This window comes from Dipteris shenzhenensis, chromosome 24 (assembly GCF_047967505.1).
Source record: "Dipteris shenzhenensis isolate YYH24624 ecotype China chromosome 24, Dip_SZ_1.0, whole genome shotgun sequence".
In the NCBI taxonomy this organism is placed as follows: domain Eukaryota; kingdom Viridiplantae; phylum Streptophyta; class Polypodiopsida; order Gleicheniales; family Dipteridaceae; genus Dipteris; species Dipteris shenzhenensis.
The window spans coordinates 28619065-28635445 of NC_141619.1; the positions used below are offsets into that span (position 1 = coordinate 28619065).

Below are 16381 nucleotides of genomic sequence, written 5' to 3' on the forward strand. Positions count from 1 at the left end.
ACACTTTGATAGCCATATGGGCTAGAATGCAAGGCCCTTCACAGGCAACCTCTTCTAGGAGGACTGTATTTCTTCGAGTTTCGAGGGGTTCTCCCTTTTCTCGGAGGTTCCTACCGGATTGAGATGGCACTTTCAGCCCCAATCCTTTCTTTTTGGCTCTTGAGCTTTTCATGCATTGCATGGTGTATCCCGTATTCCCGTATGGAGCTTGCTCTAACGGTTTTCTTGAATACTTAATAGAAGTCTATTTTGAAAAAAAAAAAGAAAAGGACTGCTCTCCAACATAGAAGATATCATAACCAGTAAAATGGTCTATATGACCAGCATACATATGCTGATTATGCTCTTGCAAAGCAACTATATCAAGCTGCAATCGCCTGATATACATCAAGACCAGTTTCCATTTGCAACCATCACACATTCCCTGTACATTGAGAGTAACACACTTCAGATGATCAAGCATATTCACAGTTATGGGACAGGTATGTACAGCAACTAACGAGCTGTCTACCTCTGTATTTCCACCTCAATGTCCACGCCTTTGCCCTGGGATGAAGCATCAGCCTGAGGAGAGGACCAAAGTGCAACAACTTCTTCTTCAAGGAACAGGATCCGATTTGCAGTCACAGCAGCCTAGGTCAAGCCAAAGTTTTCAGCAGGTGTTTTCCCATGAGAGGATGCAGCACTCCGAGTCCGAGAAGGCAAAGGTCGCCTGGGGGAGATCACTTTGCGAGGAGTTTGCCATCCATCAGTCATTTTTTTTTCTCCCTTCTCCTGAGATGGAGAGGACAAAGGCACAGGAAAAGAAGCATAACCATTTGAGACAACCGGGGCTTTGCCTTTGTCTTGAACAAAAAAAAACTGTTTGACCCTTTGTTTTTTACCACAAAAGATGCATTTGCATTCTTATTCAAAGGCTGAACCATTTCAGCTTGCACTGGCATCCGTGGAGCTTGGGAAGGGCATTGTGAAGCCATGTGCCCAAATTGCTTGCATTCAAAGCAAGCACCGGCAAATAGCCCCCACTTGAGCTTGTAAAAGGCACTCCCCATGGAAACATTATTCACAGTAACCAAATATGAGGCTGGAGTGGGATCATCCGTATTCCAAAAAATGCAGAAGCGATTCGAATTTCCATTGGGTCGCGGTGGACATACCACCTTACCGAGGGAAGCTGCAATTTTAGGTAGAAGAGAAGACAAGCATTGAGGAAAATCCACTTCTTCTACCCAAGCAGGGCAACGATGCCGAATCAATGATTGATAATCCCGGGTGGGAGACCAAGGCAGAACTATTTCAGCCCCCGCTTCAGTCTCAGATCCTCTCAGCTCCCTCTATGTCCTCACTTTTGACTTCAGCTTCCATTTCAGCACTAGTTTCAGCTACAGCCTCTACATCCCCAACTACAACTACAGTGACATACTCATACCCATGACGTCAGTTGCATCCTTCCCTTCCTCTCTTGTTACAACTCTCTCACCGCTTATGACACCTTCTTCGGAGGTGTCGTAGACTGCTCTACATTACGCCTCAACCTTTCTCTCCCCTCTCCCTGTTAGTCAGCCCACGCTCCCACATCCCATTGGGACTGCCTCATCCATCCCACTGTCATCCCCGTACCTCATCCAGCTCACCCAGTCACCGCCCAGCTTCCGGACTCATCCCCATACTTTCATGTCACAACCATTCCAATTTCAACTAGGACATGGGCGGGATGACACACCAGAGGCCTTGGAGACCTTGCTCATGGAGGTACACAGTATCAGTGAGCGAGAGATAGAGCTGACATGCTTCGCACAAGAGCAGGTCCGCTTCAACTAGAAGCAAAGCCGCATCATACAGGAACAGGCTCGCGCCATTCAGGAGTAGGTTGGTCTCATTCAGGGACTCAGACAGGATATCTCGCAGCTCCATCAAGAGGTCACAACCATACACACAGTCCCAGGGAGTACCCTGATTGTCGAGGCACGGATTGCGAGCATGCAATCTGTTATTGAGAAGACATCCAGATGGGTAGACGTGGCCAAACAGGAACCCAAGGGTAACCGTTTCGGCTACCCTCATAGGGCAGTAGCAGAGAGCCAGTAAGGCTCTCAACATCAGAGTACGTGGGATCCCACGCACTAGGGCTACACTCATCGCAGATGCGACTGCTTTCGTGGCCGCTACTCTGGGTGAAGCTGAGCATAGGATCAATAGGGCATGGCGGGTGGGGAGAGACCCCAACAAAGAGCAACACTTGATCATACAGTTCCATGACACTTAGGGACGACTTTCAGCTTTACGACGTAGGTCAGTTCTTCGAGATGAGCCAACGATATCCATGGATGAGGAGCTCATCCCTCTACAGGTTGTGGTTCATGATGACCCATGCAGCCCCAGGCACGGCTCACACGAGGGCATAGTACTTTGGCTAGACTAGAGCGACAGTGCTTCTAGGCGCACTCCCAGGATCCACCAACAAAGAACTGGCTTTTTGACACACTGGTGCGACCGATTGCCATGTATGCAGCACCCTTCTAAGGATGCAATCGTCTGAAGACAGACTGGAGGAGCTTCGAGCGGCTACAGGTGACGATGGGGTCCAAGATAATCCGATGTAAGCCCTCAGTCCCACATGAGATACTCCAGGTAGAGTTTGCCATGACACCCCTCTCCAGGTTGACGCCATCTTTCAGACAATGACTTTCATCCACAGAGTCTGGGACTTACCCCACTGGAGATTTTCGAGGTTGGCCCTAGAGTCATCCAGACAGCTAGCAGATAGCAAGGCAAACACATGGTATGCACACATATCTACATGGCTTGCCAATCATGGTATCTAGATGGACAGGCTTCCCACCTTTCAGTAAAGCATGGATACGCCTCCTGAGTCGATCCCAAGAGAGGAGATCGACCATATCATACGGTTAGACCCCTCCTCCAGCTTCATACATCTCGCACTTGGAGGGAGGACCAGGAGCTCCCGACCAAGACCCTAGTTCTACCGCGACTTCTTGAGAGTATCTCGAGGATAGATGAGTCTCCCATCCACTGAGGATTGCCATTGGTCAGATGGGGGTTTCGTCCCATTAATTGCGGATCGAGGTTGGGAGAGCAGCAGGTATAGCCACAGAGCAACAGGTCTGCACGCTATGTACACTGGGGACGGTTGAGACAAAGGAGCATTTCCTTTGTGTTTGTCCAACCTACTACGAGATCCAGGGGCGCTACCACTATCTCTACTTGGAAGGGAGTGGCTTCATCCATTTATCACGACTGATCCATTTCCATGACTAGGTCTGTATCGGGCATTATCTGATGGAGATGCATCGCCACAGGGAGACACTACTGTGACAGATTACGGAGCAGCAAGGGATGGCCAGACCACCACAGGACATAGAGGATGACCAGGCACAGTGACGCATCACAGACTTCTATACATTTGAGTCTGCCCGGGGACACAGTGGAGTGGAGGAGGAGCTAGCTGACATGAGAGCAGTCTGGATCAGCAGCTGACACGGTACCACCGAGAGAGGGACGCAGAGACCACATGCGCGACAGAGAGTCCTCAGAGTATATTGAGGTCCGACCTATCACAACCTTCCTCAGGGGGGACCGACAAAGATGAGGGGTCACTCTAGACATAGCTCAGAGAAAGAAAGAAAGAAATATATATTAACGTCCGCAAGAGGCCTCGAGGGCCTATGGGACAAAGTACGGAATCAAGTAACTCATATAGACCACTGTGGGCCAAGGCAAAGGGCTCGCTAAGGCCCTTCTTGAGAGTTCAAAGAGCGAGGAGACCGCGTCCCCCACCGCAGCGTGATTCAACTCGAAAGACACAGATACGAGACATCTTCGCAGCCCACCAGAGAGCCATCACTAAACCCGGCTTTGGTTTCGGATTTTATTTATGAGTCCCAGTGCCGAGACTGAGTTGTTTTTCAGTTCGTACCTGATACTGGATAGATTGATCTGGTCCACTATGGAGTTGCAGTTGACTATTTCTATTCATGATTATGATTATGATTCTGTTAGCATAGATTAGTACTCAGCAAGGGTCCTAGCCTGCCCTTTGCTTTAGCCCACTGAGGCTTGTATGAGTTCGCTTTTTTGTGTACCTTGTCCCATAGGCCTGCGATGCCCCTCTCTCTCTCTCTCTCTCATAGGCCATGTATGGCCTTCCGTGGACCTTTAATAAAATTTCTTTCTTTCTTTCTTTCTCTCTCTCTCCAACTCACTCGCCTCCCTGCTCCCAACATCGCCCTAGCTTCAGCTTCATCGATCTACTATGTCCAGATTTAGCTTCAGCTCCAATGCTCTCCAATGTGCGAGTTCCATCTCTGGAGGTGACAGCGTCACCACCTTTGGAGGTGACGGCACCATCAATGGAGATGACAGCATCACCATCATTTTCAGGATCAGGAACGCACTAATGACCCGAACACCACCGTGCCATTCTATGCCTCCTACCTGTCACCTCTACCCCCCATTCAGCCACCATTCCCCTCTACAGCTGCACTCACCTCATCCACTTTCCAGGTCTCTCCACAGCACCCTTACTCTCATACCACCATGCCTACATCCCCCACTACTCACCTAGCCCCCATCATTTGGCCCCCTTTCATGCCCTACCCATACCCATCACTCCAAGCACACATAATCCCACCCAAGGCATGGGAGATAATCATTATGAAGGTTCACATGCTCCGTGCACGAGAGATGAAGCACAATGCTTCATACAAGAGCCACAAAGACAAATAGAGACCCTATAACAAGATGTCCTCAGAGCCTAGACAACGGCGATTTACCTCTCGAAGGAGGTGGACGACCTCCATTGCCGTACAAAGGGAACCCTGAGAAGCATTCCTACAGTGGAGGAGAGCATTGTCGTGATGGAGACATCTATTGAGGAGGCCTCCAAGTGGGTGGATGTTGTGGGATAGGGGCTTGCGAAGGCAACCATTTCAACCACCCAACCACCCTATGTCAATAGTAGAAAGAGCCACTAAGGCTCTCAACATCAAGGTCTACAGGGTCACACGCCCCAATTCAGCCATTTTAGATGGCGCTGCCACTTTTGTTACATGCACCTTGGGGTTAACAAAGCTTCATATTGAGCATGCATGGGGGGGTGGTTGAGATCCTACCCAACCTCTTGTGATATGTTTCAAAGACAATCACGCCTAGCTAGTGCCCCTCTGCAGGAATGCACCCCTACGGGAAAGGGACTGTACTCCTCTACAGGTAGAGGGGAGAGGCGAGCCCTCTTATTGCAGCGAGATGCCACTCATAAGGAGAGGAAGTGAGCTGTAGTATGCGAGAGTCAGCTCTTCATTGGACCTAGGCAGTGGCCTGTTGACAAGGGATGAGGAGTCTATGAGACCGGCAAGACCGAGATACTCACCTGCACTATTTGGAATTGTAACAGAACCTTATGGTCATAGCTAGGGGATTTCTCGAAGTCATACACAGGACGAGATATTGTTTTCAATACAAATGCCTAGAGTGGCCAATACCACCAATCTATGGATGCACATGGGAGAAGGCCTATTTGGACGAGACTAGGGAGGGTAGAAAAGTACCTACATCTAGTAGGGTAGCAATTCTGCACAGACTGTCTTTCACAGGGATGATAACTGTGGAGAGGCATGACCTACACGCTAGATTCTCATCTAGATCCAAATCACGAGCAAATCTTCGCGAGATACTTTCATTTCAGTGTGCTATTTTCATCCAAAGGCGTCACATTTTGTGACTCATCTTGGAAGGATGGAGAGACATCTCGATACAGTATCTCACGCCGATTTATAATAGATTTTTCAAGTCACGGTGGGGACTTCAACACCAAGATTGCTGACCGCTAGGTAATAATTATTGATTTTTAGCATGACTTTATTATGCTTCCCGACATTGATATACACGAGGCAGGTTTCTCACAAGTATCCGCAAATCCTCGATCCCCGATCACGTCATTTGGGCAATGCATTCATTGACATGCATAGGATGCATGACTTGAGCATGTACAATGGTCTAGAGAGATGGCCATCTTCCAGTAAGCTCACCTGTTTTCCACACGGACGAGGGGCCAACGTAGTTGCCTATATCATAGGCCTCGACATAATAGATTTCTCTATTCTCCTCCCCTAGAGTTAATCATACACACATGTTCTTTATCTTATCCACCCCATACCACCACGGAGCACATCGCGTCCCACTTACACTACTTTCCAAGAGAATCATTTTGACCCTACACTAGCTCCTACCTACGTCACCCGCCTCTCCTCTATGCTTCAAGACTTTGATTATATCCCACTTGTAGAGGATAGAGGCGTACTTATCACCCATTCCCTACATGATAATGACATCTAGTCTTTCCTTCATCATTGGACAGGCAATGTTTCGAACAGATCATGATACATTGGACCACATCTTTACACTAAGAGCAATCATTTAGGAGGCCCAAGCAGGGAAGCAAAGAGTTTATTGTTGCTCTATGGATTTTTGCAAAGCCTTTGCTACTATACTATGAGCTTGGCGTTTCAGACGACTACTTGATCTAGCTTATAGTCCTGACATTATCTGAGCAATTCGTGCACTATATGAGTGGGTATCAGACAGTGTCAAGACTTTGACGGAATGGGCAAAGGACGTCATGAGCATGATTAGAGTCAAACAAGGTTGCTCTGCTATCATCGACTTTCTTTGGCATGTACATCGATGAGCTCGAGTACTTCATCATGGCTCTGGGAGGTGCACATTGCTCATTAGTAAGCTCCATGATCCCAATTCTACTATATGCAGATGACACGGTCCTGTTCTCCTCGGCTGAGGATCTCTAGCAGCATTGTACTTGCTCCAGTCTTTCTGCGATACACATGATTTGAAGGTCAACTTGGGTAAAACCAAGGTGATCATCTTCGACACATCCCAAACGGCTGCACGTAGGGAGAAGTTTACCTTTGATGGGGCTTAGTTTGAGATTGTTGCATCCTACACATACTTTTCAAGGTTCAATCTTCATGATGCGTAAGCCACATTAGCCAGACTTGAGCGCAGTACTTCCACTCAGATTTGCGGGATCCCAAAACCAAGTCTCTCCTTTTTGACTCACTTGGCCATCTAGCAGGGATGTACGGCACTCCTGCATTGAGAGACTTCAGGTTCTACTTCTCCCTTGAATGCTTTTCAGCAAGCCATCAGTCCCACATCAGATCATACTAGCAAAGTTTGGGGCTATCCCTCTAAAGCTTGATGCAGTCTTCCAGGTGGTCACTTATCTCCTTTCACGGACTTTGGTACCATGGTATCCGGACAACACAGACTTCCATTACTAGCCCTGAATTCATTCATGTCATTGTAGGTGGAGGGTGAACTGAGAAGTTGGAATGCTTGGATACACAGATGGCTTGCAGGATTCGGGCGATAGATGGACAAATTGCCATAGCCTTGAGGTTCCATCCATTCCATTCGCCAACCAGGAGGTGAACCATGCCATCAGAAAGGATCTCTTGCAGCTCCCCACATACAAGACTTGGTTAGCACCTACTGAGCTTTCAGTGAAACTCAGATTCTACAAAGATCACTGTTTATGGATCTCAAAGGAAGGGTTCATCAAACGACTGGGCTACCCCCAGATTCATCTCCCACATGCTTTGAGGATCTTGATTGGACAATTCCGGGTATCTTCACATAGGCTACAGGTTTAGAAGGGGCAGGCAGATTTCAAGAGAGATGGATCTGCACTTTACGTGATATCCAGGAGACTGAGACAAAGGATCACTATGCATTCAATGCCCTATATACTATGAGATCCGTGGACAGCACTGCTGTCTTTTCAATAGTGGTTTTGGCCCGATTTCCTGGCACATCCATATCAGCCGCAGGTGGCTATTTTCCTTCTTGACGCACAATGAATAAAATTTCCATAACCATGGATATTACATTTTGTGTGCCTCAATAGCTTAACCGAGTCTGGTGACTTTAAATGTTTCGAAGTTCGGCATGTACTTGAGCTGCCATGTTATTTAGATAGGATAAATACCAGGTGACTATTCTATAATAACGCTAAGCCTCCTGCTGCCCTCCCTTCAACTCCCCTCCTTGCTGCCTCCTCCCTCCCCTCCCTCCCTACCTTCTGCCCCTTCCCTTCCCCTCTCCTCCCCTCCCCTTCCCACCCGCGCTGCTGCTGCGCTGCCCCCCCCGCGCTGCTGCCTATGCTGCCCCCCCCGCGCTGCTGCCTGCGCTGCCCCCCCCCCCGCGCTGCCACTTCTCCCCTCCTCCTCTCCCCCCCTCCTTCTCTCCTCCCCTCCCTCTCTCCTCTTCACGCCTCCCCTTCTCCTCCTGCTGTCCCCTCCCCTTTGCTGCCCTCCCTCTCCCCTTCTTCAACCTCCCTCCTCCTTCAACCTACCCCCTTCTTGCTCTCTCTCCTCTCTCCCTCCTTCCTTCACCCTCTCCCTTCAGGTGTATGCCCGTTTTTTTAAAGGGTCTCTTGGGCATCAAGAAAGCGGACAGAGTTTTTTTGTGTGTTTGAGTCGGCCTTCCTCACCTCGATTGATGAATGGGCACCCATTCAGTCAATTCGTTACCGCACCCACCGGCCGCGAGAACCGTCACATTTTCAAAAGACGAGCTGCAACAGTTGCAAAAGGACTTGGAGCATGAGTGTTCCACGACCCTCTTCGCACACATCTTTGGTTCACACCCCTCCAGATCACAGGCTAGAGATTGGATGCTTGCGGCGCTTCCCCAGGAGCTCGCCCCCCACCTTAATGATGTTCGTTTGTTGGGACGAGATTTCTTTCAGGTGTGCCTAGATTCCCCGGATGTCACGAGAGACTTGCTACAAGCTGGGATTCTATTTCTAGGCTACAAGAGGATCTTTTTGTTCCCCTTTTTCAACTGGGCTTTGACCCAGTTGAAGAGGACAAGCAGGGAGTTTCTGTTTTCATCAAGTTCCCTGATCTCCCCTCAATTTATCACCAGCTTCTTTCAGTTATTGGCGAGAGGTTTGGTGTGGTAGCAGAGATCCCCCCTCTTCCTGGTGAGCCCTGTTCGACTACTGAGGCGGTCAGGATGGATGGGGTACCCAGGGTTAGGGTCATTGTCCAAGACCCTAATATTTCAAATGACCACATCATGCTACAGCAACCCGATGGGTCATTCTTCCGTCAGAGATTTGAGGTTGCAGGTCGGCAGGACCAATGCATGATTTGCAGATCCTCGGGGCACTTCACCAGAGATTGCCCAAAGAAGAAAAAGAGGCCCAAAAAGCAACCAGCTCATATTAGCTTACGACAGAGAGCAGGAGCAGGACCTACCGCTCCACATGCACCGCCTCAGACACGGGCTCCCCCTCCTCCTAGGGCTACTCAAGTCCCTCCTGCACCCCACACTACCTCTGGCCCACGGTGGGATCCGATCGGCCCTCTACTTCAGATCATACCTCCACCGCTTCGGAGGCTATCCCCTTGGAGCCTCAGGAGGCTAACGCTTTGGAGCCTAGTGTTCAAGAGCCTTCTTCCACTCCAACCCAGAATCAGGCTGTACCTCCCTCAGCAACCTAGGTTGTTGGCACCTTGTCCGCAACACTTCTTGATCATGACCTAGTACAGGTGCCTCCTTCCATGGATAGAGGGAAGGGGGTCTTACATTCTCTCCCTGCTTCGCTAGGAATCCTTCGGACCCCCTCCCCAGGACTCGCTTAGCAGAACTCCTTTTCCGCTCTTGAGGACCTCTCTGACCTCCCAGATGATGATCTTCCACTTTCGGAGAGCCAGTTATCAGCATCCCTATTGAGAGATCTTTCTCTCTCTCAACTCTAGACTTTCCTCCCTTTGGACCTCGTGTGTATGGCAGGAGGTCAGCTTCGATGGAGGGTTCTTTTTCTGCCACCAGGTCGGGTAAGGTATTCCAACCCGCTTCCTCCCGCCGATGAGGATAGCCAATTGGAATATACAGGGATTGGGCGGCATCCCTCATTGCCATCGCAGACAGCTGATCAAGAATCAGCTCCATCTAGGTATATCAAGTGGTTCCCTAGACATTCTTTTTCTTTAGAAACACAAATTGGATGTAAGAGATTGCTCCAAGTCACGTAAGCTACTTTCAGGTAGGACTTTTTGACCTCCTGCCTGGGGAACTAGAGGAAGTACATGCATATTAGTTTCAGATTCTATTCTCCCTCTAGTCATTGGACACGGTACCATCACCCCCTCCAGGGCCCAGTGGGTTTTACTTTTGATTGATGGACGTAAGGTTGGTTTTCTCAACCTCTACGCTCCAAACAACAGAGGGGACCGTGTTCTTTTTTAGAAAGAGTCGCTCTCGTGGACTGACATTGCAGATTCGTGGATTATTGGACTTGACTTCAACATGGTTGAGGCACCATCCGATAAGCAAGGGGGGAAAGAAGGTGGTATTCATTCCCTCGAGAGATCAGCTTGGGATGCCTTCTTGTTCAGGTTCAGTGGCAGAGATGTTTGGTCAGATGATGCATTTCATATTCAGTCTCAGTCACTTTTGTTTTCGTGGTCGAACCGTAGGGTGCAAATGCCTATCCATGCTCGGATTGACAGATTCTATGTGGATGACTGGGCTCTTGATAGAGGGGGGACAGTTTGCATTGCACCTGGTGTTTCCACTTCCGATCATTTTTCGGTAGTTTTGTCTATCTCAAAGCCCTATCTAAGAGGACGGTCTCATAGTATCATGATCCCCGATGCCTTATACACAGATGAGACTCTCACAGAGGCAATCTTGGAGATCTAGGTTCCTCACATGCAGGGGGGGTGGCCGGTCCTTCACATGTGGCCACAACACTTGCTAGTATCAGCGACTTTTATCACTCTGTCGCTAGTGCTTGACGAGGTGAGGTACTCAGGCGGGAGATTGGTATCCGCCGGCAATTGGCAGCCTTGCAGAGGGAGTAACACAGACGACCATCAAATGCTTGGATAGAGAAGCGCCTTGCTGCGGCAAGGGCTCACTTGCAGACATTGCTTGATCAGAAAGCAAAGTATGCCTTCCATGCACGGGAGTCCTTTTGAATACAGATGGGAGGGAGAGTCAATAAACACTTTTTCTCTACACTTGGTCCCAGACATAGTGAGAGAGTGTTAGGCAGCTTATTGACTCTTTGAGTACTGATGGCACCATTCGAGGACATATCCAACAAGTACCATGTGAACCTACAACTGGAGGCAGAATATGCAACATCCTGACACACAGGCCAGAGATGTGGCTAGAGATGAAGTTTAGCAAAGTTTACATGTGTTGGTCACACCAGAGATGATATGCTCACTTGATGCACGCTTTACCAATATAGAGTTCAAGACTGCTCTCTCCGCCCTTCATAAGGGCAAGTGCCCTAGTTCCGATGGTCTTACTCCATCTTTTTTTACAGCCTTTTGGGATATGATAGATGATCATATTGCTTCAGCCTTGCAAGGCATTTGGGACTCTGGTGAGATGCCTGACTCACTGACTAAGGGACTACACCTTATCCCGAAAGGTGGCAACTGGAATTTTAAATCCCATTGGAGACCCATCACTCTTTTGAGCACTCTATACAAAAGCCTTACGAAGGCGATCAGCATCCGATTGCAGCCCCTTCTTCCAGACCTCATCCATGATACTCAGAAAGGCTTTGTGTATGGCAGGAGCATATTTGATAATATCTTTTCCTTTTGGGAAGCCACAAAGTGGGCTATGCAGAGCAGGCAAAGGCTGGCAGTTCTACTCTTGGACTTTCAGAAAGCTTATGACAGAGTAGATTGAGGTTTTCTTGAGGGCACTCTTATACGATTTGAATTTTCAGATGCATAGATTAGAGGGGTGGCCTCCCTTTACAGATCAGCCCACAGCCAGGTTTTGATCGGAGGGGTAAGGGGTGACAGGTTTCATATTTCCAGATCAATTCGTCAGGGATGCCCTTTAGCCCCCTTCCTCTTTCTTTTTGTGGCAGAAGCTACGAGTATCTTCCTTAGATCTCAGGCTGAGCTTTATGGGCTGAGATTGCCCTTGAGACAGGAGCAGGAGCTTCTTGGCTGTGAGTTGGCTGATGACACTGCTATTTTTATTGAGGCCTCTTCGCAGTCACTTGATTCTTTTCGGACAGCCTTGGATATCTTTTGCTCAGCTGCAGGGGCACACATTAACTTGCATAAATCCATTGGTTTTTGGATCAATGATGAGGACACTCCAGGTTGGGGAGTTGACATTGGCTTTTCTTGGATTCGGAGGGATGCTCCTGTCAGATATTTGGGATGCCAGGTAGGATTGGGCATCTCTCCAACACAGCAGTTTGCCCCAGTACTAGAAAGTATAAGGAAAAAGCTCCTTTTTTGGAGCTGAGCCGAACTTGACCTTGCATCTAGAGTTGTGGTAGTGAACCAGGTTCTTTTGGCCACCGCCTGGTTTGTGTGTTCTTGCTGGTGCCGGTCTAGGGATTGCATCACTCAGCTCATTAGACCAATCATGAATTTTTTATGGAGTGGACTTGATGGCACTGGAGATGTTGCAGCGAGGGTGGCCTGGGAGACCATTATTCTTTCTACATGTGAAGGGGGCCTTAATATCATTGACCCGGACTTGCAGTGCAGGGCATTGCTTTGTAAGGTGGTGGTGAGGGAACTCATGCCTAGGCAGGAACCTTGAAAGGATTTCTTTTTTGGACGCATTCAGGCTTGCACACCTACTTTAGGAGATAATTGGGTGGACAGCCCTCGCTGGATTTTTACTTCCGCCTCTCTCAGATCTCCTACCTCTCCTCTCATGACTGCCATCCTGAAAGCTTGGGGGAGCTTCAGAAACACTCTTCGAAGGGTTCCGCCCTCTACCCTCGAAGAGATTGATAGGCAGCCGATCATTTGGAACGATAGTATACTTGATGAGCATGGCAGACCACTGGGCACTTCCCATTACATGCAGTGGTCTAGATGGGTGAGAGGCCCCGCCTACACAGTAGGCACTTGGAAGGCTTTTATCAGGCTACCTGAGGATTAGAGACTATAGTCCATGAGTCACCTCAGAGGGGTAGCACGCACGATTCAGCAGATAGATGCAGCCATCCCGATGGAATGGACAGTTGAGATGCCTATTACTTCCACGACTTGGATGGGAGCTTTTTTGAGGACAGCAGTTCCTCTACAGGTGATCGCTCTCAAGGCCTTGGGGAAGATGCACCGGTCTTTGATGTTGGGGATGGAGATATACCCTCTAGATCCACGGAAGATATTCTTCTACAGGTTGCCTTTCAGCCTGTCAGTATTGCTAGTTTTGTGGACCATGGAGCGGGCTTGCAGTGGTACTTACACCCTGACCCTCTGCTCTTGGTCCTGGGATCCTGGAGGTTGTGGTTATATGGAGGTGCACCTATCATGTGCTTGTAGTGGGACCCAGGAGAGTGGGAGTGAATAGATCATGGGCACCGAGAGAGGGGGATTCCCTTCTTTCATTTCACGGTTGGTAATGCCAAGAGATTCCAGCTGAGCAGTAGGAATTGGATTCCCTCCAGAGCCCCCCATTGGGACAGCTGCTTCATCACCGCAGATTTGAATAGGAATTTCTGGAGGACGCTCTGGAAATCCCTCAGAAATAGAAAGATCACTCTTTTCTTTTGGCTTTCTATTCATGGAGGGATTGCAGTGAACCTGTGGAGATCACGATGATAGGACAAAATCTGTATCAAGTTTTTCAGCACTGTAAATAGCTGTGGGTAGGCACATAGTTGTATACATCTAGGATAGGTGTGGGCTTTTGGCATTTGTGGATTTTTCTTTCACAAGCATGATGGACTGATGTATAGTTTTTTGAGATAATAAAGTATGTTTTGCAGGGACTTCATGATGAAATGCAATGTGGTTGTACCAGACTTCCAGAGCAAGGGTGTCTAGCGTGTGATCAAGCGAAATGTTTTTGGGGTCATGTAAAGTGAAGTCATGAAGGGTTTTTTTATATTTTCCTGAGTCAATGCGCACTTGCATGTTACAGGAATTTGATATGTTATGGTGTCCATGTCAAAGGACTTTTCATGTGTGTGTACGGGGTTGCATGCAAGCTTTAATGTGCATGCTAATGTGTGTGGGAATTGTGTGACTAAAGGTCCAAAATGTGCATTTAATGTGATTTGGGGTAATGTCTTGAGAGTGGTAAAATGTCACTGATGAGGTGGCAAATTAGGCTGAGGTGGCTGGACTGATTGGGAAGGCATCCTGCACATGCAAGGTGGCTACGTGATGGATGAAGGGGAGCTTCTAGGCTGTGAGCTAGAGCTACGTGGAAATGGCGGCTGGGAGCAGATTCAGTTTTACGCTAGAAGAATCTACGTAGGTAGGGGCTCGGAGAAATAAAGGTGGAACGATCAGAGAGGTTGGAGAGGCTCGCAATTGTTGATGGGAGGTCGTGCGTGAGCAGGAAGCTGAAACCTGTGCATGAAGACATCATGTGTGTTGACAAAGAGAGCTTTGTGAGCTAGGGAGGTTGTGGTGGTGACTGTGTATGTGACAGGCCTGGTATTTCGACTGGAGGAGCTTGGAGTAGATGGGCTCCAGGTGCTTCATGTTGACGAACTTTATGGCACAATTGGTTTTGGTTGGAGTCTTGTAGCAAACTCTATGGTAGTTGTTTGAGGTGCTTCTGCTATCTAGAGGTTCAGAGCGACACAGAGGCTTGTGAGCGACAGAGAGGCATGTGAGCGACAGAGAGTATGCATCATGCGCTTCTTGGTTTCATGGGGAAGGCGTCGCTACTACACAGGCTGAAGGACCTTGAAGAGGCGTGAGCTCCATGAGCTCTATGAGCATGAGAGAAGTCGTGAAGGTGGAGATGAGCGACGAGCTGTAGCAGACTAGCGTGGAAAGCACTGGCTATTGCTCTTATTGGGAGCTGCTGGATTTGAGGAGGATTACTATGCGGACAGTTTGCTTTGGAAGGAGCTATATGGCCGTGGCGTCATTTTTGCTAGCTGGAGGTCCTTGGACGGAGGTTGTGTGTGAGTAAGAGGGCACTGTGACTTGGGGCTCGGTCGCATGGTTATCCCTTACTAGGCCCCAAGTGTTTTATGAGGGTGAGCCTCCTTCTTAAGGACTCTCGATCCGCCAGCAGGTGATAGAGCCCTGCTCTCTTTAGGATGTACCACTTACTCCCTTCAGAGCTTCGCATGCTTCAGTGGACACCTCTTGGGAGATTTTGGCTAGCATTTCCTCTTGGCACATTTGGAGAGCCAGATGTACAGAGGCCTTGGATGGCACCCAGATACACCCATCACAGGTGCTCACGGGTATTTGGACTAACACGATTCACACTTTGATAGCCATATGGGCTAGCATGCACGGCATTTCACGGGCAGCCTCTTCTAGGAGGACTGTATTTCTTCGAGTTTGGAGGGGTTCTCCCTTTTTCTCGGAGGTTTCTACTGGATTGAGATGGCACTATCAGCCCCAATCCTTTCTTTTTGGCTCTTGAGCTTTTCATGCATTGCACGGTGTATCTCGTATGGAGCTTGCTCTAACAGTTTTCTTTAATACTAAATAGAAGTCTCTTTTTGCAAAAAAATAATGCTAAGCTTTTTACCCTGCAAACAGCACAAGCACGCACATTTCAAATGGAAAAGCATCCTTTAACCAATTCCTTAATAACTCAAGGGATTCAAACCATTGTAAAGACTGTTAATTACGCTTTTCTGTCAAACGTAAATCGGACGTATCCAGGTCTGCAACCTCTGCACATTTCATGGAATTTTCTGAAAGCACCTGAAGGTCACAAAAGAGCTTATTGTAAGGTTCATGCTCACTTTCTTATTAGATAGAATTTTTTGATCCACATGCATATGAATAGAAAAATACCTTTTGAAGTTCCTTCACGTTATTTCTTAACAGTATTGTCTTCTTATCCTGGTCAAGCTGCTCTCTCCAATGACGAAGCAGTTCGTGCCCCTATTCAATATATATCCCAAAAAGTTTATGCAAGGTAACACAAGCAAAATGAGGCCTAGTGAAAAAGAAGAAAGCATACACATCCATGCCAGTCACTAAGGGCTCAATGAAACCACTGATATATCATTACCAAGGTTACACAATTGTGAGGTACGAGATTAAAAGATTTAGAACACTGTGCCAACGTCACAAACATATTCAGGTTTCAGCTAAAATTGAGTTTTAAAAAAGGTTTACTTCAAACTACAAGAACTTAGACCAACTGCAAATCAAGGGAGGTTCCACATACTTCAAGAACCTTTTACAAAGCCTGTTAGCCTTCCTAGCTCACGTCCTTTTTTAGCCCATCACCCCATAAACATGAAGCCAAGAAAAAGTTTTCAATGGTTTTGCAAAATTAGGCTACACCCACCCATTAGATAACTGTCAGTTCCCACACATAGCTCATGCAAGAGCATAGACGC

At 48.2% G+C, this 16381-nt stretch overlaps 1 protein-coding gene across 6 annotated transcripts in view; it reads right to left on the bottom strand.

The window, feature by feature from the left end:
* LOC147886454 (uncharacterized) overlaps positions 1-16381 on the bottom strand; it is a 225903-nt gene that overhangs the window by 34640 nt on the left and 174882 nt on the right. For all 6 annotated transcript variants that reach the window (XM_087395193.1, XM_087395191.1, XM_087395192.1 and 3 more), the window contains exons 13-14: positions 15828-15917; positions 15659-15734 (exon numbers count right to left, since the gene is read on the bottom strand). In XM_087395193.1, the coding sequence (XP_087251319.1) occupies positions 15659-15734; positions 15828-15917 (166 nt within the window). The remainder of the gene's footprint in view (positions 1-15658; positions 15735-15827; positions 15918-16381) is intronic.